A 20,281-nucleotide genomic window follows, 5' to 3' on the forward strand; every position below is an offset into this window, starting at 1 on the left:
TCTAACGTTTCATCCCTCTCGAACCTCCAACGTTCAATCTCTTCGGTCATCCTTCGTGCGAGATTTATACGCGCCTACCACACTCTCTCTGTATTATTTTCTCCCTGACTGCAATCCTGGGCCGCGTCCTGGCACACAGTACTACGTTCTTTTATACGATTCTAACAGGCACCGAATACGGACCTCCGAGACTAGGAAGCGTTCCTGCTGCCCCAGGAACCAACGACAGCTACGGTGGCGGTGGGCCCCAAAGGGGTTACACGGGATCCTCATCCAGCTCCAACAATTACCATCCTTACCGCCGCTAGAGATGGATAAAAAAAAAAAAAAAAACGTATCGAATTCTCGCCGTATGCGCGAGGATTTTTCCTTTTTTTTTTTTTTTTCTTTTTTTCTTTTTACTTAATCATCGATCAGTCGCTGCATCGTACATGTTGCGTTTTTTACACTACACTCGCATATCCACTACACGCGTATGCATTCTATTCTCCGTCTGTGTGCGCGCGCAAGAGTGCGTGTGAGTATGGATGAAAGAAAGAAAAAGGAGAGCCATCCAAGCGGAGCAAAGGAGATAGATAAAGATGATTTTTGTACTTTTTTTTTGTTTTTTTTTTTAAATCGACGACAAAGCTCCCCCTTTTAGAACGGTTTGCGTGGAACGTGGCTTGAGAGGAATGGCGGAGCATACAGAGCGAGCGTGTGAAACGTATTCGAAACGGCAAGCTGTTGTGTCCTTTTGCTGTTCTCTTTGCGATTCGAATCGAAAGAGCGACGAAAAAGGTCCCCGGAGATTTTGTTACTGTGCCGGACTCTGCAAGATATTTGGAGAGACGGAGGGAGGAGGAGTATTGGTGGATCGAAAGATGAAATGTCTGTGAAGATGTCGCGAGAGATCGTTCGAAGGGAAGAAGGAGACAAAGGAGGAATCGAGGATCAATTCTTACACGCGATCAACGAAACTTCAGCTTCGACCTCGACGCAAAGAAGATCGTGATTCGATGCTGTTTCTCCATAACTAGTGATAGAAACTAGTGTATACGCTTTAAGGTTACGATAAGAAGAATTGCCTAAGAATTGATACGATCGATTTTGACCAGGCTGTGTTGACCGATCTGTCGAATTAATCTTCTTTTTTTTTTCTTTTTTCTTTTATTTTTTTTTTCTTTTTCCTTTTTCTTAGAAGAAGACAACTCGTATGCGTAAAAAAGCTTCGATCAGATCGGTCGAGAATTTGTTTTTTTGTTTTGCGAATGAGAAATAAGAAGAAGAATAGGAAGAATTTCCATAATGAGGAGCTTGAACGAATGTTATTTTTTAAACCGTTGAGAAGATAATAACATGGACGTATATTAGTGATTAATTTGTTCGTCCAAGATGATCGTGGGTGTTGTAAGCTTTAGATTTAAGAATTTTTTAATCGTATCGATCCATTGAAAGTCTTCGTTCTAGAATTAGTGACAAAAAGCGATCAAGTACTTCAGAAACGTGACTTATTAATTTTTTTTGACGCCGTTCTCTTTTTTTCATTTCCTCCCTTTTCATTTGATTCAATATAGAAAAATTAAAACAAGAGGAAAATTTTTACTTCGAATCAGTGATAAAGAATCAGAATATTTGCTAATATTTTTTTCTTTAATTATTTCGCGACGAATCATTAGAGATAGGAGAGAGATAGAGAGAGAGAGAGAGAGAAAAAAAAACACGTACAGAATAAGTTGATTGTCTTTTTTCTCTTTTTAATTTGGTAGTCTCGATCGATGATAATAAAAATCGTTTAAAAAATCGACAAAAAACCTAATCCTTTGTTTTTTTCAATTTCTGCCGTAGGAAGTTTATTTCCTAGACGTCCTGTTCATTTTACTGACTGGATGACGCGAGGCTTGTGGACTTGAGGTAAAAGAACCGGAAACGCGCGTTTAGCCGCGGTCACCGCTTAACGGGCCGCGATAATTAAGGGTTATGATATTTTTCATATTAATTTAAATAATTCAAGCGTTAATTTAAATATTCCTTTGTCCTTAATTCAATCTTTTATCTCCTATTTTCTTTTTTTTTTTCCTCTTTTGTTTTCTTTCTTGCGTTTGCATCTGTAAACTTCCATCTGTCGTGTTTGTTGTATAACGGTTTGCATATTATATATATATAGAAACCCTTTTCTTTTTTATTTCGAGTTTTTACAAATTGTACGAATATATATGTCGTACGACATATCGAACGAACGAAACGAAATGAATTATTCTGTGCGTGACATTGGTGTATATATATATATATATGATGTATGTGTATATACATATATATACATATATATATATGGTATGTTGTTAAGAATAATCCCAATCCTCGTGGATTTCGGTGATAATTATTCCCCGCGTATCGAATTTAAATAAGTTTCGTGCGTTGCGATAAGAGATGTGAATAAAGAAGAATATATATATATATTTTTCACGGTTCGAGGGCGAGAAGAAGAAACACAGTACGGAAAGGGGTAAACGAATTAATTAAAGAAAAAAAAAAAAAGTAACTCCATTTCATGCGAGCCGGTAGCTTCGTCCATGTTTAGAATAATATGTAAATTAAAGGGTTTAAAAAATAAGTAGATATTATTTACATAAGCGCAATTAACAAATTTGTATTTATTAATTGTACGCGCCTGAGAGACTTTTGTATCCAAAACGTGTATATTTTTCGTATCATCTGGTCATCAAAATGGTCACGAAAAGGAGAAGTGATCATAAAAAAACGAACATTGAAAAAGTGACGAAACACAGTATGAACGTTTTCCTCGATGTGATGTCGGTATTCTTTTTTTTTCTTTTTTTTGAAAATATAAGGAGAAAGAAGAGAAGAGAATATAAAGATGTTATTAAACATATATTGTTATTAAACTTCTCGTCTTTGACACACGAGTACTTGTTCGCGATACAATGAAAACACGCATGGCAACTTCTTTCTCTCGTATGTAGACATTTGATGAGGCGTTGAGGAAAAAAAAAACGATTAACAAACAGCAAGTCTGACATTTTACGAACGTGTGAGAATGGATGAAGCCACGAGCTATAGTCATATCGCTCGTTGTGTAATGATAATAATAATTAATTACTGATAGCACTTAATTGTAATGTTAAGGGTTAAGAAGTCCGACGCGAATTTATATCCCCTGTCCACCGTACGATTTGTACAATTCACTCGATAACTATTGTGGCTAATTAATTGCCATTGACGGATCCTGTTTTTACCATTGCCGCTGATAACTATTATGGATTAATTATAATGATAATAATTAGATGAGAATGATGGCGATGATACAATAATAGATAGAATATCGTTCATAATATTTTGTTATAAATTGCGAAGGTGGAAGCAACAAGAAATGCATTCTTTTATAGCATAGAAGCAAATGAATATTCCGTATGGATAAATAAACATTCACATTTTAATAGAACACTTTGTTTAGGGTATTCCTGATCCTTATCCTGACAACTACACTCTCCCCCCTTCCGCTCAACCTTCGCTGCCAGTTATCATTATCAAGATTGCTATTTTAGGAGGCTTTCCAGGTAAGATTATTTTTTTAATCATTTGTATACTACTCTTTAAAGGTTTATAGACGTAATGTATGATTAAATAAATAGTCGTGAGAATTTTTGTTTCGACGGAATAAATTTTATTACATCGAGGTCAATCGTCTAATTCGATAGGTTCACAAAAGTTGAAATTGTAATTTTTATCGATCAATGATGCTCGTTGAGAGATTTAACAAATTAGATTTCGTTTTTTTCTGTTTCTCTTTCTTTCTTTTTTTTTCTTTTTTCCTATTTCGATTGATAATTCCTATTGAGCAATGATTAATCGGGAAACGACTATTTAAAAATATCTATAGATTTTTTAATTACGCGTTTATTTAATTGTACACAATACTCAGATATGTAGATTGTCTTTTTCTCCAATTGTAATAATGATCGAATATCTCGAGACACTCGTTCTCGTTTTTCTAATGTTTTAATCTCATTCTTTTATCACATCGAAAGCCCTGTAAAATTTCTTCTTTTTTTTTCGCACTTATTCTAAGTATCTTGTGATACGTATTATATTCGTATATTTACAGTTCAAATTTGGAATAGCATGATTTTTGAACAACAAGATCAGTATTTAACAAAAGATAAAGTGAAATCGGACGGCTTCAAACGTCGATTATCTTTTTTTTTTTTATTGTTTTTTTTTAAACTAACGAATAAGAATAAAAATTGCAACGTTCACGAAGATCGGAATTCTTCAAAAATATATAGAAAGAGATAAAATATTCAGAATTTTTAAATTTGTACATTTGCACGATGATTTCAATTCAAAGATATTTAAATCAAATTTTTCGCGATATGTGAAAAGCTTTCGTTGATTTGTGATTATACTCGTTTCAAAATTTCTTCTCGAGTTTAATTGATATTTTTACGCGAGTCTATGTTGAAACATATTGTAAAAAAGATAAGATCAGCGTCTCTATAGATATGTCGCATCGCGAGATTTCTCTAAAATTATCTACTGAAAATTTTTTCAAGTTTTTTTTTTTGTTCTTCGTTTTAATTTCGTTCGACTCGAATGGAATCGTTAATCGTTATTCTTAAGTGATGGAACATTTATGACATCGTTGTTTATTCAACTTCGTTTTCCCATCTTTTTCTTGATCCATGTGCTTACGAACGGATTCTGTAATTTATTATTTTGAAAATAATTTCTTTCTCCATTATCTATGTTGTGTCGAATTGAATGTAAGTAAAAATTTCTCGACGAATTTCTCACCAGCAACAGATTTTTTATCCACCGCGGACAAAGCGTCGCAAAGCTCTCTCCCTATGGAGACTTCAGGATTCAATCCTGATGCCCAGATCATCAGCATCCGGAAACCGTGCTCTTTGTAACTCGAAGGACCTATAAGGGGAGCTTTAATCGTCCTTTTCATAAGGCTGTTCTTGGTTCACGAAGGGAACATCGAGGTACAAAATATTTCACGGTCCTCTCTAATAAATTCTTTTCAAATTTCGAACAATCGATCCTCTCGTGAAATGAACGTTGTGCCTCGATGATTTCTTACAATATTCGCGTCATCAATTCGAGAGATAATCCTTAAAAAACAAATAAAACAAATTTTATCTTTTTATTTTACCCGTATACTGATGCTCGATCGCTCGAATCTGATCGTTCGTAAACGCCCAGTGCAACGCTAATTTCTTCCAATCTTCAGGTCCTAATTGTTTGTACGCCAATTTCCACAGAATCGATCGTATATGCTCGGAAAGTACGCTATTGTTACTCGAGATACTTTCGCCCCTCGATCCCTCTCGCCATCTTCTTCTAGCCGGTGTCAAATCTCGAATTTCTTTGTCAGACGTCGAATCCTCCTACGAAACATCCCATTTTTCTTATGATCAACAACAGAGATCACATTGTCTCGACGTCGTTTTATTCGTATTACCGCAAAAATCTCGCTTCGTGGCGAGAATGATGAATATATTTAATCGCGAGATTCGAATCGCTTACCGGCGTGGGATAATCCAATCTCGCTGTTTTAATTATCATGTCGACGATGGCCGTGAAACTGCCCCTCGCCGCGATGTAAAGTGGCGTCTTTCCGCTCTGTGAACATCCAGACAAACTTCGTTTTAACTCTAACTCGGTCAAAATCCAACGACAAACAAGCCTACGCTCCCTACGAGCTTGACTCTCTTGCAAATTTTGCGTCTGTTACACTCCGTCCCTAAGTTTACTCGGGGAGGTGGATGCAATCTTGTTGACCATTGTTGACAATTCGTCGCATCCATGTTAAATCGGGATCGATACACCCGACAGACACGAAGAGACACATCTACTTTGATCGAAAGCGTTTCTCGTTTCAAGAAATTTCCCCGGAGAATTAATCGGGATATAATCTTTTAACTGGAGTTCAATGGCTGGAGAAATGGAGACGTGGTCACTGGCCAAGGACCGAGATCAATCGTGTTTCAACGTTTCTGAGGGTAGGTGTGAAAACCACGATACGATAAACTTTTGTTTCGCTTGTTGATTTTATTCTTACGACGAGCTCTTATGGATCGTTATTTATTTTATGCTGGACTTACGAATGCGCTTTGATAAACGAATAAAAAAGGAAAAAAAACAAGAAGAACGAATTCAAAGAATTGTAAAATAAATATGCAGAATAAAAAGGAATAATATATCCGTGTTTACCTGATCCCTTTGCTCGATGTTTGCGCCCGCTGCCAGCAATAGCTTGCAAATGTCGTTGTGCCCTATTTCCGTCGCGATATGGAAGGGTGATTGTAACCTCTGGAACGATAAATGGTGATAAATCACCGCGATTCACCAGGGAGGGGTGGAACGAGTAAAAATAATACGCTTCTTCTTTAAAGCGTTAACACTGTCGTACGCACCGAATTTAAACAATTTAGATCGACGCCTTTATTGATCAGTATCTCAACCGTTTCTACTTCGTTGTTTTGACAGGCCAAGTGCAAAGGCGTGTTCCCATACTGCAAACCGATTCCCGATGATGGATAGTTATTCGATTCCGATTACACGTACCTTAAGTGTACCTTGCACTGTTTGTTGAGTGCCGCACCGTGTTGAATCATCGACTCTAGTATCCCTTTGCAACCCTGGCTGGCGGCCACGTGAAGGGGAGTGAAACCTATCTGGAAGAAGGTATGATCGAGCACGTTCTTTAATTATTAAAATGGTTTCGTTACGGTTAAAGACTCGTCTTATTTACTTCGTCGATCAATTCGGTGTTCGCCCCGGCTCTTAACAATAATTGAGCTATGGCTGTATGCCTCGTTCTCGTGGCCACGTGGAGAGGGGTGTTTCCTTCGTGATCCTGAGCGTCCACGTTCACTCCTAGAGCTATCAAAACTTCCACAGCTTCCAGGTGCTCCTCTGCACAGGCGCAGTGTATCGGTGTTTGCCCCTTCTGCGAATTCACGTGAAATTCTCGATACTTTGATACGATATCATTGATAATATCGAGCTGGCTTTGAACGATTGATTTAAATTCGATTCGATTAAATTTTGATTAATTTCTGTCGAAATGTGTTTTCACGGTAAAGATCGAAAACGGTTCGATTTAAAGAAGAATGTAGATGTATACGGATTATGTATGCGAATCGACAGGGTTGAATGTACAATAGTTGGAAGTGCGAAGCCGGAAGTATCGACAAAACGATGCGAGTTGCATAAAATTCTCTCAAAGGATCGCAGTTAGATTCAAGCGGCTGCATTCTCTCCTTCGGGGATTTCACTTGTCTTCGCGATAAGAAGGCAATATAGCTAATGTTGGAGACCCAGTTTCCCTAAATCGAGAGAGAGAGAGAGAGAGAGAGAGAGAAGGCGGACCAGTTTCCGTATAAATCGAAGTTTCTTGAATCCTTTGCATCCATTCGTGTGCGGATATTTACATTTTCGCATCGATTTACGAACGGATTAATATCTTAAAACGCGTTGGATAAATTGTCCTCGAAAAACAGGATATATATTCACCAATCTGGAAACGGGATTGAAAAAGGATTTGCAAGTACTTGTCATTCATGAAATTTAAAACGAAGAAAAAAAAAGAAGAATTATTGTAGAAAATACGAAAAATAGTGAATGAAAAAGTAACAAAATCTTTTGAATATTCAAATTTAAATTAATCCAAGTATTTTGTTATCTTTCGTTCGAGTTACTTTAAATTACTCTTCTCCCGAATACGAATAGAAAGGAAATAAATCTTACTTTATCAGTCGCGTTGAGCTCGATTCTCGGCACGTTGGAAAGCGCGGTTATCATACTCGGATGACCAGCGCTAGCTGCATGGTGAAGTGCAGTTGCACCGGTGCAGTCAGTTGCATCTCCGTTCAACGATTCCACAGCCTCTGCAAGATATTCGACGACGCGAACATTGTTGCCTCGAGCAGCGCACATTAAAAGTGTATATTGTTTCTGTAACAAACAGGTTGGATGCTTGTCTACCTAAGAATGAATATCTTCGTAATCTCAACGTGTAAATCTTATGGATGATCAATGAAACGAAACTAGGTCATGTTATTAAATAACGCGTGGAAAAAAAATAATTTCAAACATTTTTCTCAAGAATTTTTTGAGAGCCACGAAGAGTAGTTTTTTTATCCGAGACAAGAGTACGAGTCGTGCTTATCTTTATCTCGAGAAAGAATCTCGAGAAGAGAGGGAACAGAATCGTGACTTTGTGATTCTGTTCGGAAGGAAGATGCATCAAATTGCATCCGTGGCGATTTAAATTATTTCCTTTAAGAATCTTCTTAATTAGATTCTGAGATTGCTCCTCAGAAATGTTCAAAAATTCGTTTTAAAAATTGATTTAATCGACGCGTTCAATGTTGCACCAAAGATCGGTGGCGGATATTGATTTTTTCGTTAACGAAATTTTCCAAAATGGCTGTGCATACCGACACTTTTACATCGCGTGTGCGAAAGTAAAATTGGATAAAAATATGACGATGACGTGTACTATAATTAATTGGCATTAGAATAGGGAAGGAATTCCCTACACGCAATACGTTCATCATTGAACGTGTTATATATTTTTGCCTGGAGACAAAATAGCTTTACCGTATCATGTTAATTATGAATGTACCTTGTTCACCGCTGACACATTTGCTCCAGCGTTGATTAACATTTTAACAGCGTCCCTGTGTCCATATCGCGCAGCCATGTGTAACGGACGCATGCCAAACTTGAAACAAGAAAAATGGATTTTAATTAATTAAATTCGTATAAAATTTATACATATCCAAGGTTTATGTTTTTTAATAAAATTAATATGAATACTGTCCGAAAAAACAATATGCCAGGAATGCAAACGGATATCCGTATGGAAATAAAAAAAAAAAAAATAATTGACTTTCGAACAAAATGACGAATGAATATATATATGTATGTATAAACGACGAATATTGTATGTTTATTTATTTCTGACAATTAAACGATTTAATTTAATTCTACGTATCAGTACAGATATTTTATTGATATTAATATATTCAACGAAATATTACCTTGTCTCTTGCCTCGATGTCGCATTTCGCTTGTATCAACATCTCGATGATCTCCGTATTTCCCCTCGATGCTGCCCAATGAATTGGCGCTCGTCCATACTAAATCATTTTCCAGTGCAAAACGTCGTATGTGTTTCTAGTATTTCACTCGATATCATATTAACGCGACGATTATACGCAATATATTTTCGTTATAACCGATATCAATTCTCTTATCATAATTCGAAATTAATATTTCGAAACGTATATACGTAAATATAATTAATAATTTCTAATTAAATTTTTATAAATAAAACTCGAGATACCACAAGGAAAGAATTATAACTCTCAGGAGAGAATTATAATTCTTTTTTAACTAATTTAAGTGAAATATTTAGTCCGACGTGAACTCGTGTTATAATTGAATTTAAGAAAAAATAAAGAACAATTAGAATAACGAAGCTGAGAATATTTTCTTAATTAAATTCTCGTATATCTCTTTGATAACGTATCCCTAAGTAGTAATATTCCATATTTAATCAGACTCGTTATTCACGTGATGCACCGGTATACGGTATAACCGCATCATATTATCTAGAGCATTCGACCGTGCTATATAATAACGTCTAACGTTAACCTTAACGAGGTGGGCACAAAGGGAAAATCCTATTTTGAATCGTTCTAAGGATATTTTCCATTTTCGAGATATTCGATTTTGAATCGAAAACAGAAACGAGATTAAACGCGATTCAATTACGATCAATAAAGTCGTCTCGCTTTAAGCATTTTTGCTCCATCGTAGTGGAATTTCTTTGATTTTTAATTTTATTAGTGGATATTTTACGACTTACATTGTTCCTGGAATCGACGTCCACGGTCTCTTTGAGCACTTTGCGAACGGTGTCCGCTTCATTTTTTATCACAGCCTCGTATAATAGAAGATCGTTCTTAAGTACTGGGAAACAGAAATTTTTTTCTTTTTTAATAATCATCCATCATTAAAAATATTCGAAAGAAATGTTTATTTCGAAAACAAGCTCCTCTTCCGGGTGGATCGTATTGAATATTCCACGTATACTTTCTTTTTATTTTCTTCAACAATTTTATATTCCTTTCTCAATAGATGGATCCCCTATCTCTACTTTCTTATCCGTTACTTTCTTATACTTTCTTTCAGGAATTCTTCTTCTAAATATCATTTCTCTTACATCGGACACGAGACGAGACGAAAGGTAGAAGTTCTTCAAAATTTGTTCACTTAATCAAAACGAGGAAGAAAGTTGTAAACTTAATTTGCAACTCTGCTTATTCTCAAGTTTGGATGGAAGGAATCAGATGGAAAGTTAAAGGGAAAACCGATGTTCCTTGCATAATATCTTTTTCGTATCTTCGTACTTACTCCTAGCAGTCTTTTGATTCAACGCGTCCCCCTCGATCGCCTCGTTGATATTCAGGGGCGAGGGTGTCTTCCTTATTTCCTCTTTGTCCACCATTTTTCGTCACTTCCTCGAGCTTGCTCTACATCTTAACTCTCATCACGTGAGATTATCGAATCTGAAAATCGAAATTAAACGCGATCGTCCCTTATTTTATTCGCTATTTATTAGTTAGCCTTAGATCTTGAATAATTACCTTCACTTTCACATAAGCGTAACATTACGCAATCAAGCAAAAGCGCCAAACATTTGCAATTCTTATATTTAATCACGAAAATTATGTAAACGAAATACCGTCAGTCCGTTCTAATTGTATTGTTAAATTTATTACATCGACGTTATTCCTCAACCTACATATTTCAACGCAAAATTATTATTCTTTTTTTTTCAACGACGCAACAATACCTTCGAGTTCTCTCGTTGAAATCGAATCCACGCCTGGAAGGCTGCTCGACGCGTATAAATGAAATAATTATAAGCTAATACTTGCGCTTCCGCGAAGGGATGGATACGTATATTTAGTAATTTGCATCTGATGACTTGGTTCGGTAATCGTGCTCGAATTAATCTCGTTAATATACGAGGAATCCGACGCTCAATTTCGAAATTATGCCGACAAGAGATGATATTCGTGGAACTGAATCACTCCTCTCCAACAGATATTTGAGTTCGGGACCTAACAAACGTCATATGGTTACACATGGTAAACGAATGGTAAAGTTGAACTGGTAATGCACATAAATTTTCACGGTTAATTTTATCCGTCATCAGTTTCAATCGTGGCGTAATTAGAATGTACATATTATCTCGACATTACGTAAATCGATGACTCGTTTTCCCGACCAACGTTCTATTCATCAACGTAACAACGATATTACCATCTACGCGAGCCAAAATCGATCCTAATCGATCGATCCTGTACAACGTATCGACCACAAGATATCGGAATAATGGAAAGAGAAAATTCTGCGAAACGACGGTGCATCGTTGGCAAACACACCACTGTACCTGTCACGCGTTCACAAATATTTCTTTCTCCTTTCTTTTATAGTTTTTTTCTATTTTCGAACAACCGTTTCAACGTTTATCTACCCGATGATACGTATCTCGTATTCTCCATTCTTCCACGTGGATATGAAATACAACCTATAGGTTCTCGCATCGCAAAGGAAGAGTATCGTAGCTCGAAATACGAAAGGACCATCCTTTTTAAAATATACAAACGTGAAATATTCCATCCTCACGGATGAACGGAGATTTCGTTCGTTTTATTTTGCTCTCCAACTAAAGGAATCGTGGATTAATATCGTGGACACGAGGAGGGAATACGAATATTATTAAAAGAGCAACGTGCTCGCTCTTCTTCTTCGGTTTTGTGTCCCGTTTATAATTTATTCTTTCTTTTTTTTTTTTTTTTGCGGACAGAACGTTCGCCATTGTATTTTAATCATCTTCAACAACGTCAAGCATCAAGTGCGCACACAGTTATATGAAAAATGAAATTCAAGGTTTATGTCAAGGTACTTTGGTATGGAACGTGAAAAATGTTGAACGTATTCCGTCAACTGTTTCCGAATTTACAACGCTCGAAAAGTTTTAATAACAACGATCTCCCTTTCGACTTTTGATATTTTCATCCATCTGGAAAAAGCATTCTCAGATGGAACATAAATTTAAAAAATTCTGTGTATGGTAATACGGGTGGAATGTATTCCAAGGTGGAAATCGGTGGAATACCAGGAATATTCTCATTATCTTTTATTCTCTTCGATCTCTTTGTTTCGATCCCTCTTTCCATGAAAATCGCAAATGAATAACGCGAAATTCGCCCCACATCCAACTTGTTTTTCATCAAATCTAAAAAGTTGCCGCAAAAAAAAAAAAAAAAAAACGGTCCAATTCGAAGTACAGAAGCGGGAATTAACACACGATTTAATTTGCACGATGTTCGATCAGGGAAAAGCTTCGGTTATCAAATTTCCTCCGATGAAACGTTCGAAACACTTCGAAATCGATCAGTCGGATTCTGGTGAAATCATGATCGTGGCATAGTTCGCGTTACAAACGTGCGTCAACGGTCACATCGTTGAAATTCGATGGGATGTTTACTCCATCGTGATCGATGATTTATCGCCCTGGCATTTAAACAGATTCGAATGTTCGGATGCAACGATTCATTCACCGATCCATCCTTCTGGAAAAAGAATTAAAAATTCGTTACTTTCCAGTGTATTTTCGCTTCACCATTTTCCAAACTAGCAATATTCTCCTCAGCTGTTTATGAAAATTTGAATAATTGTTTACGAATTTGAAAACAACTTCGAATTAAATACGAAATAACTATCCATTTCCGGAAATATTTTACATCGACGAACGTAATCAGACGATAATCAGAAAATCGATATATTTGCGCGCCATTCTTCGTACGATTGTTAACAGAAAAGGATGAGATATGTTCGATTGACCTATAAATGGGATGCTGGAAAGTTTCGCGCATCGGCAGGACAATTCCGACAATTAGTATTATTTATCGAGTATGGAAAAAAGATTTAATAGATGGAGGGAAATATAGAAATCTGTATAAATATAAAATACTATTTCGATGATACATTTGTCAATATAGTATCGTCGAACAAATTTTTAATATCTCGTCTGATTAAAAATCGAGCCACGTCGTGCAGAAAACCAACATTTGACTATCGATGTAGTATGCAGTACCAGGATCGAAAATTTTTGATTGAAAGGAGCACACGTGTTTTTTTCCCAGTTAAGAATTTTTCCCTATCACGAATCGAGCAAATTTGAATTCAAAAAATATCAACGAAAGAAAAATAAATTGAAGAGAATAAAAAATTAATCGCACTTTTCCGATTAATTATACCCGTTTCTACTTGACAACCTCTCATGATTTCGACCAAACTTTCAGATCCATTAAATTTTTAGATTTTGATTCAAAGTTGTTCTAGATCTATTTTCGAGATAAAATCTTCAAGTTATTATCCTCGTATCGAGGGCAGATTTAATTGGCTCTTTGACGAGAATAGAATGGCGGTGAAAATAATTTTTGAACGGGCGTAAATTCATTCGATTAGATTGTCGATACTTTTCAATCACTATGACCGGAAGCTTGGCGATCAATTAAAGGCTTTCATCCTCCGATAAATTTTATCGATGGCGAATCAAGCGTCGCTTTTGATCCCGTATTACGATAATCTGATAGCACAATGTTATAATCCCCGACAAGTTCGCGCCATTGATGTCATTCCGATACAAACATCGAGCCATCGAAGAAACCGTGAGTGCTCGATAAATAACGATCTTGTGGCCATCATTTTTTTACGATATCACTTATCTCTTCGATGCATTTTCTTTTATTACCTCTGTGCAACAATGTCGTTAAAATAACGTAAAGTTTTTATATATCTTTATACCATCAATCGACACGAAACGAAATTTCCAATAACTTCATTGTTCCTGGCACGGATTAAATATTATTACATTCGAAACGTTAAACAGATTAATCAACCAACAGAATCATATTATGTTGTTTACATTACACTCTAATTTTACGTGGCTTGTAATCCTTCCCATTTACATATTACGAATTAATTAAAAAAATAAAATTCGTCTTAATCCCTCGTCGATTTCATCGTTTTCAATTCCCAAAACGTGCACATATTTTTTTAATATTGCTGATAAAAATGACAAATGTTCGCTGCGCGATCGATAATATCCGTAATGCTACGTCCACTATCTCTCCCCGAAAATTTAAAAGGAGAGTAAGGAACGGTCTACTTCTTTCTTTCTTTTATTTTTTTTTTTCCACCAGATCAATGAAGCCATGCAAATAAAATATTCATTATTCATTTAAACTGTGTGGCTTCACGATGAGAGAAGTCGACGACGAGTAATTAGCGGTAACCGATCCTCTCTGCTTCCTACCGTACTTTCTACTCTACTGTCTCTAACACCCGGTGACAAAAATGGAATACGTGCTCGGGACAAGACGGAAAATGAAAAATGATGATTGCCACGGTTGAAACGAGCGGCCCATCATTTTGTTTTTGCGCTATAAATAAAGGCGACCGTACAGCGTCAATGATAATGATCCTTTCCTGCCCTCCTGATCGCCGGATGAACTTCTGCTCCACTGAGAGCATGGGAGGAAAAATCATTATTGGGAGTAGGAATCGATTGTAGCGATTTCTCTCTACAATTTTTCTTTCTTTCTTTTTTTTTTTTTTTTTTTGTAGAATAATTTGGAAAAAGTTGAACGGAATCATCAAGCTGTAACAAGGAACGTTTTACCTGCGAGTTACGAGCTTTGTGTCGCGGGCTAAAAATAAACACAATGGAAACGGGCTGCAGGTTGTTCTCCATTCTTTCATCCTCGTTCGTTTTTCCAACCATGGTTTCCTCGAGTATTTGCTGCCTCCATTTTCCGGCCTAGGAGAAATTCTCGATTCAATCCAACCGGTTGAATATATATATATATATATTTTTTGACGGAAGCGTGGCCGTCCCCATCGGGCACGTAATTTTTCGATACGAGTTCTCCTCGGTTACCGGCGGCTTGTTAACGTTCCTGTTTGAGAGATCGTGTAATTCACGACCGAGTAATTGCACGAGTGCCGTGATATAATCGATTTTCACGAGCAGATGTAGCACGAGCACCACAGGTTTTCGAGATTGAAAATAACGAGTCAAACTCGTCCAACTCGGAAACCGCTTTGCCAACGTAAATATATACGCGATCAACAGTTACTTTTTCCGGTTTTAATACGTTACTATTTCCCAGAGGACAATGTCTTTGATGAAAAATTTCAACCGTTGACGTCATCGAGAATATTACACTCGCGGGATTTATTTTAGGATTAATCCGCCACCGAGAATTTTCCTATTTCGCAGCCTTTTTCCTCCCCATTAATTCACGTTACAATGGCGTATTACGAAACGAAATGGAAAAAAATTTAGTCTTTTCCATGAGGTACAATAATTTTCAAAACAGAAGAAAGAAGAAGATAAAAATGAAGAGGAAGGATAGAAAGAAAGAATAAGAAAAATTATTTATCTCATTGGATTGATTTTCCCTATCGAACTATTGTAAACTATTATAAATTCTCATACCACGATTCTCAATAATCATTATCCCGACACATTTATGGAAAAGTGATAATTTCCTGCTTCCATATACGATTAATAGCGATCAGTTTAAAGTGGGTTGTTCAGTAAGAGAGTGTCTCGACAGAAACAGAGTGTTCAACTGTGCAAGAGGAAGACGGAGTGGCATCGGTTTCGCCAATAATTCAAACAGAAGTTGTGCCGTGGGATACGTACGTATTTCTGGACAGCTTCTCTGTTACCGGTACAGTGATATATTCGCGGATACAAAAATGTCTTCCACTTCGATTATCGATTCGTGTTTCCAATAATATTGCTTCGATCCGCCCTCACGTTGATATCTATAATATTCGTCTTGTGTCTGGCGAAATATTTGTTGAATAAAGAAGAAACCGATTATGCGATTTCAAGAAAGAAACTCGATTTACGTAAATTTCGTTTCGATACGATAATAGTTTCAACAAATTTTTCTGATTCTGATTTTGGAAAAAAGTAACTTGATCTGAATCGAAATAATAAATTTTGAATCGATTGGTTTAGATGGATTCTTCTTTTTTGAAATATATTTTCGATAATGCATCGATCATTTCGTCGAAATTTTGGCTCAATCGATCGATACGATTGGTGTCAAACGATTTTTTGCATTTTTTTTTTTCGATTCTCGATATGATTAATTAATGATACACGTTAAAATAATCGATGCTATTCGATTTGTGAAAAGCAATTTAGATGATGAAATTCTTATCTAGTTGAATAACTATCGATCCAAACGCGTTTCATGGATTTAATAAGCCACGTACGAAAGAAATTTTCATTTTTCTAAACTGCCACTATTTCATTTCTTTTTCACCTTCTTTTGGACATGTTGACACGAAGGAAAATATCGTTTAATACACGTCATTTATTTTCTTGGGACATTCGATATATAATTTAAATCGTTCGCGATATTTCAAGACGAATATCAAGAATTGTGAAAAGTAGATCAGAAGTTTCGTCCAACTTATTCCATTGGACTTGGGAAAGAAAATGCGATTATAAATTGTGCAATTATCGAAGAAAAACAATTTGCCGAGGAAAGGATATGTAAAATATGAAAAATGTAAATCGAATAAATAAATTCTTTGGAAATTTTAATTTCATTTCAATAAATTTTCATATTTAAAAATATATGTATACTAAGAGGAAACTTTTCCCGTAAACCTTCTCAATTGTTCAAGATGGGTTCCAAGAATATTTTATATTAAACGATTCATGGACGTAATATGCTTTCCTCCCTGAACGTGAGATGAAAAAGAGAATGTTGTTCCCTGCAACTTTGTCACTTTTCCTTTTTTCTTTTTATTCTATTTACGCATTTATTAAACGTGTTTCTAAACGAAACATGAAATTGATCTTCGTTTGCTCATTTAGATGCACTGACGGTTGGCAAAGAAAAAAAATGTCACGCGTTATGAATAATGTAAGAAGAATCAGCCTTCGAATTTGAATAAACGAATTATTTTTAAATTTCGTTCGGTGGAAACGAAATTAAACGATGTTTATCTAGGAATCGCTTTTGCATTTAACTCTTTTAAAAGCTTAATTGGTTCACGGCTCATCCTTTCCCGGATTTCGAGGATTTTTTCAAGAATTAACACGATTTTCCCTTCTCGCCAAACAAGAAACGAATACCTTTACAGATTTATTACGTTCCATGCGATTTCGAAAGAAGAAGAAAAGGGAAATATTTGCGACAAAGTAAAATAAGTATATTTGCTTTATCTTAATTATATACCGTTTTATCGAGGGGAGACTGAAATCGAGTGAAAAATAAAGCGAATTACACTTACAAGATTGGTCACGCAATGAATATCCAGAGGTTTTAATGATTTTTTTTTCCCCCCCTCGAGTATAATCGACCTGTTGAGAAGAAAGTTCGTTTCACACGCAAGAAGTTACTCGCGCCGAGAAATATTTTCTCTCTCTCTGCTTTTACTCCACCAATGTATTATTAAATCATAATTATTAAAATAATATTAAACGATTAGAACATAGATTCTTTAAATCCCAATATTGAAAACGTTGAAAATTCGTTGAAACGAGATTGCTATTGTAAAAGTTACTGTGATATATTCCATTGTATTTTTTCCAAATATAAAAATGAATGGATTTAATGGTGAATTCGTTCTCGTAAGATGGGACAGGTGCGTGGCGGTATTGCGTGGAAGATTCGAACGTGGAAAAAGGATATTCGCGCCTCTCGCGCTATTAAGTCAGGGTGGTGAATGAATGGGGTGCTGTTTGTTAATTAGCGAAAGTCGGGTCGGACACAGCTTTCAGGACGGAGCTTCATTCGCATCGTCACGCCCTTTATCACTGTTTAATTGCTGTGAAGAGTAATCTTCGTATGCAATTAACACACACACAGACATATGTGCACACATACATCTCATTTACATCTCCTTTCTCTTAGAATTATCTTACTGTTGCTGTTTTTTCTGGCGTTGGTATAAACATTTGCGTTATACTTGTACGATCGTGTTTAAAAATTACTCACGTGTGTGCGTGTGTACGAAGTGACTATCACTGACGATGACGTTGTACGATGATTTCAGGTGAAAATTACAGCGAGATTCGAAAAGATAGAAGTCAGGTGAAGAGGACGACCACCATCGACGATCTCCGTTTCCGAGGGAGCTGCACGATGTTTATAGCACGAAGGGCGGCATGCTACTGGCCGAATCATCCCCGTTTCACCCCTACTCACCCCATTATTAGGTCGACGGCAGCGCAGCTACGTGGTGGTTGCAACGACTATGATAGGCGTTTGCAGTAAGTCGAATTTTGAGATTCTCCTTCTTTTTCTTTATTTTTTCTTCTTCTTCTTCTTCTGTTTAGTACTCGCTTTTATCGTATCTTTCCCTCGGAATTTTTGTTATAAAGTTTTAAAAAAATTTTCTCTAGCTTTTTCCAGCCCGGTATTTTCGAAATAAGATAGCGTGAAGTAAAAATTGAAGTTGATATTTAATCTTTCGAACGTAAAATTTCGCGTCGGTTGTGTAGAATATATGACGTTGAAAATATGTTTTTTTCTTTTACATAAGAAAGAGTTATGAAAAGCAGGAGAGTTTTGATTTATAATTCATTCATGCTCTGAATATAGAAAGGGTACTTTAAAGTAGTTGTACCATTCCTCGGATGAAAGTTCGATGTGACGCCTTCGCAAGCCATTTAAAACGCGTAATTATTTATATATCGATCTCTCTCTTTCGGGAAAACTCTGCATGAGAACAGTTTTCCTTTCGCGGAAACTTTCTCTAATCGAATCCTCCGCTTTGGATAATTCTTTCATTTAACGCAATTTCATTTTTTCTCGGCAAATGATCGTACATATTTTACGCGTTTTTTTTTTAAATATTAACGTTAATTATTCCACTGACGGAAGGGACTTTAACTTTCATTGATATTCGTACAATTAATTCGCGGTAATTTCATTTCAATCGATAAAGCAAACGGTCTTTAATAGAAGGGAGGAAACACGTTTCGCATGGTGGCAAGAATTAATTCACGTTTTAATTAAATTTTCCATGCACAACGATTGATTTCAATTCACGGATATATCGTTCCCATTGTTATTAATTTCTCGGATGTTGTCTCGGATACAACCGTGTATATCCGTTATCCCGATTCAAGAGTGAAACGTATCAATGCATGTTTGCATTATCGTATCCGTTGAGATTGAATTTTATCGAAGCAACCAGTTCCTTTCCCCCGTGACGTGATTGAAAAGTGAGTATCGTGCGCACCGTTCTTTGACGTCGGACGCGAGTTTTGATTGAAAACGAGAAAGATACGAGAGGATACGAGATGGAAAAGTTTGTTACACGAAAATTATTATTAACACGAAAGAATTGTATCTCGAATTGGAAACTGATAAGAAGAAAACGATCTTTGTGGAAATTTCGCTCGAACTCAACCCCTTAAAGCACGAAATAGTTGGCGTGCTGCGCTAATAGCTTTCACCATATTTCACTGGAAATGTTCCTCGCTTATGCATCGTCCCAAAACTCCTCATCATCATCTTGCATAATTTGCATAATTTTTACATCGCGAAATGATTTATGACCGTTGTATCCGATTTTTATACTATTTTCAGAATAATCGTAACAATTGTAAACAAGAACAAGAAATTGATGGTTTTTTTTTTTTTAAAGAAAATTTCCCTAATTTCGACTCGTTCTCGTTGAATATGGTACTAGAAACGAATAAATAATTCATTTTCCTCGTACGAAAGCATTCGTATCTGCCGACACTTTCGTGGAATTAAACATAGGATGGATTTTAAGAAAATTTAATTGCGTTACTCAGAAAAAGAATATCGGAACTCGGTCACGTTCTATTTAAAATACGTGTTCCGAGATTCTTAAATACTGTTTCCTCAGTCTTTATGCTATGAGAGAAGTAATAATATCTTTTGTCGGGAAGTCGGAGTTCAATTTTCTGAGAATGCTTTTTTTAACGAATAAATCCTTCTATAAGCGAAAGATTCAGAGATTCTTTTTTTTTTTTTAATAATATATCGATTATATAAATTAATCAGAGGAAGTATTATAATTTTACACGCAAAATTCAAAGAGAGAAACTATAGAAATTTGCTCGAGGATTACACCAATGTAAATTCATCTACGTGCAACGAATCTTCTGACTCTG

General features: G+C 36.0%; 2 protein-coding genes across 5 annotated transcripts in view; one reads left to right on the forward strand and one right to left on the reverse strand.

Annotated features, from left to right (window-relative positions):
* LOC108000168 (heterogeneous nuclear ribonucleoprotein 27C) overlaps positions 1 to 3,442 on the forward strand; it is a 34,931-nt gene extending 31,489 nt beyond the window's left edge. Inside the window, exon 9 of one of the 2 annotated variants that reach the window (XM_062083769.1) lies at positions 169 to 3,442. In XM_062083769.1, the coding sequence (XP_061939753.1) occupies positions 169 to 308 (140 nt within the window). In that variant the 3' untranslated portion in view covers positions 309 to 3,442. The remainder of the gene's footprint in view (positions 1 to 168) is intronic. The other variant, XM_062083771.1, reaches the window with a different exon arrangement.
* Positions 1,130 to 18,268, reverse strand: LOC108000172 (ankyrin repeat and death domain-containing protein 1A). 3 transcript variants are annotated; one of them, XM_017060380.2, is made up of 14 exons: positions 18,129 to 18,268; positions 10,435 to 10,589; positions 9,887 to 9,990; positions 9,057 to 9,155; positions 8,639 to 8,737; positions 7,759 to 7,965; positions 6,761 to 6,958; positions 6,585 to 6,683; positions 6,423 to 6,521; positions 6,220 to 6,318; positions 5,533 to 5,628; positions 5,159 to 5,393; positions 4,795 to 4,923; positions 1,130 to 4,701 (listed from the first exon to the last, which is right to left on the reverse strand). In XM_017060380.2, the coding sequence occupies exons 2-14, from the start codon at positions 10,526 to 10,528 to the stop codon at positions 4,616 to 4,618; spliced, it is 1,644 nt and encodes a 547-aa protein (XP_016915869.1). In that variant the 5' UTR covers positions 10,529 to 10,589; positions 18,129 to 18,268; the 3' UTR covers positions 1,130 to 4,615. The 3 variants fall into 3 exon arrangements, with proteins under 3 accessions (XP_016915869.1, XP_016915866.1, XP_016915867.1); XM_017060377.2 differs by having other exon boundaries at positions 4,795 to 4,935; XM_017060378.3 differs by lacking the exon at positions 18,129 to 18,268 and adding an exon at positions 10,668 to 12,951 and having other exon boundaries at positions 4,795 to 4,935.
* Between the last annotated feature and the right edge of the window lie 2,013 nt (positions 18,269 to 20,281).

This window comes from Apis cerana, linkage group LG13 (assembly GCF_029169275.1).
Source record: "Apis cerana isolate GH-2021 linkage group LG13, AcerK_1.0, whole genome shotgun sequence".
In the NCBI taxonomy this organism is placed as follows: Eukaryota; Metazoa; Arthropoda; class Insecta; order Hymenoptera; family Apidae; genus Apis; species Apis cerana.

Coding starts and splice junctions, on each gene's coding strand:
- LOC108000172 (XM_017060377.2), bottom strand. CDS start 10,528: ATGGTGGACAAAGAGGAAATAAGGAAGACACCCTCGCCCCTGAATATC. Junction 9,156..9,886: donor ACGTCGATTCCAGGAACAAT/GTAAGTCGTAAA, acceptor AAAATGATTTAG/TATGGACGAGCGCCAATTCA. Junction 5,394..5,532: donor GATTGGATTATCCCACGCCG/GTAAGCGATTCG, acceptor GATGTTTCGTAG/GAGGATTCGACGTCTGACAA.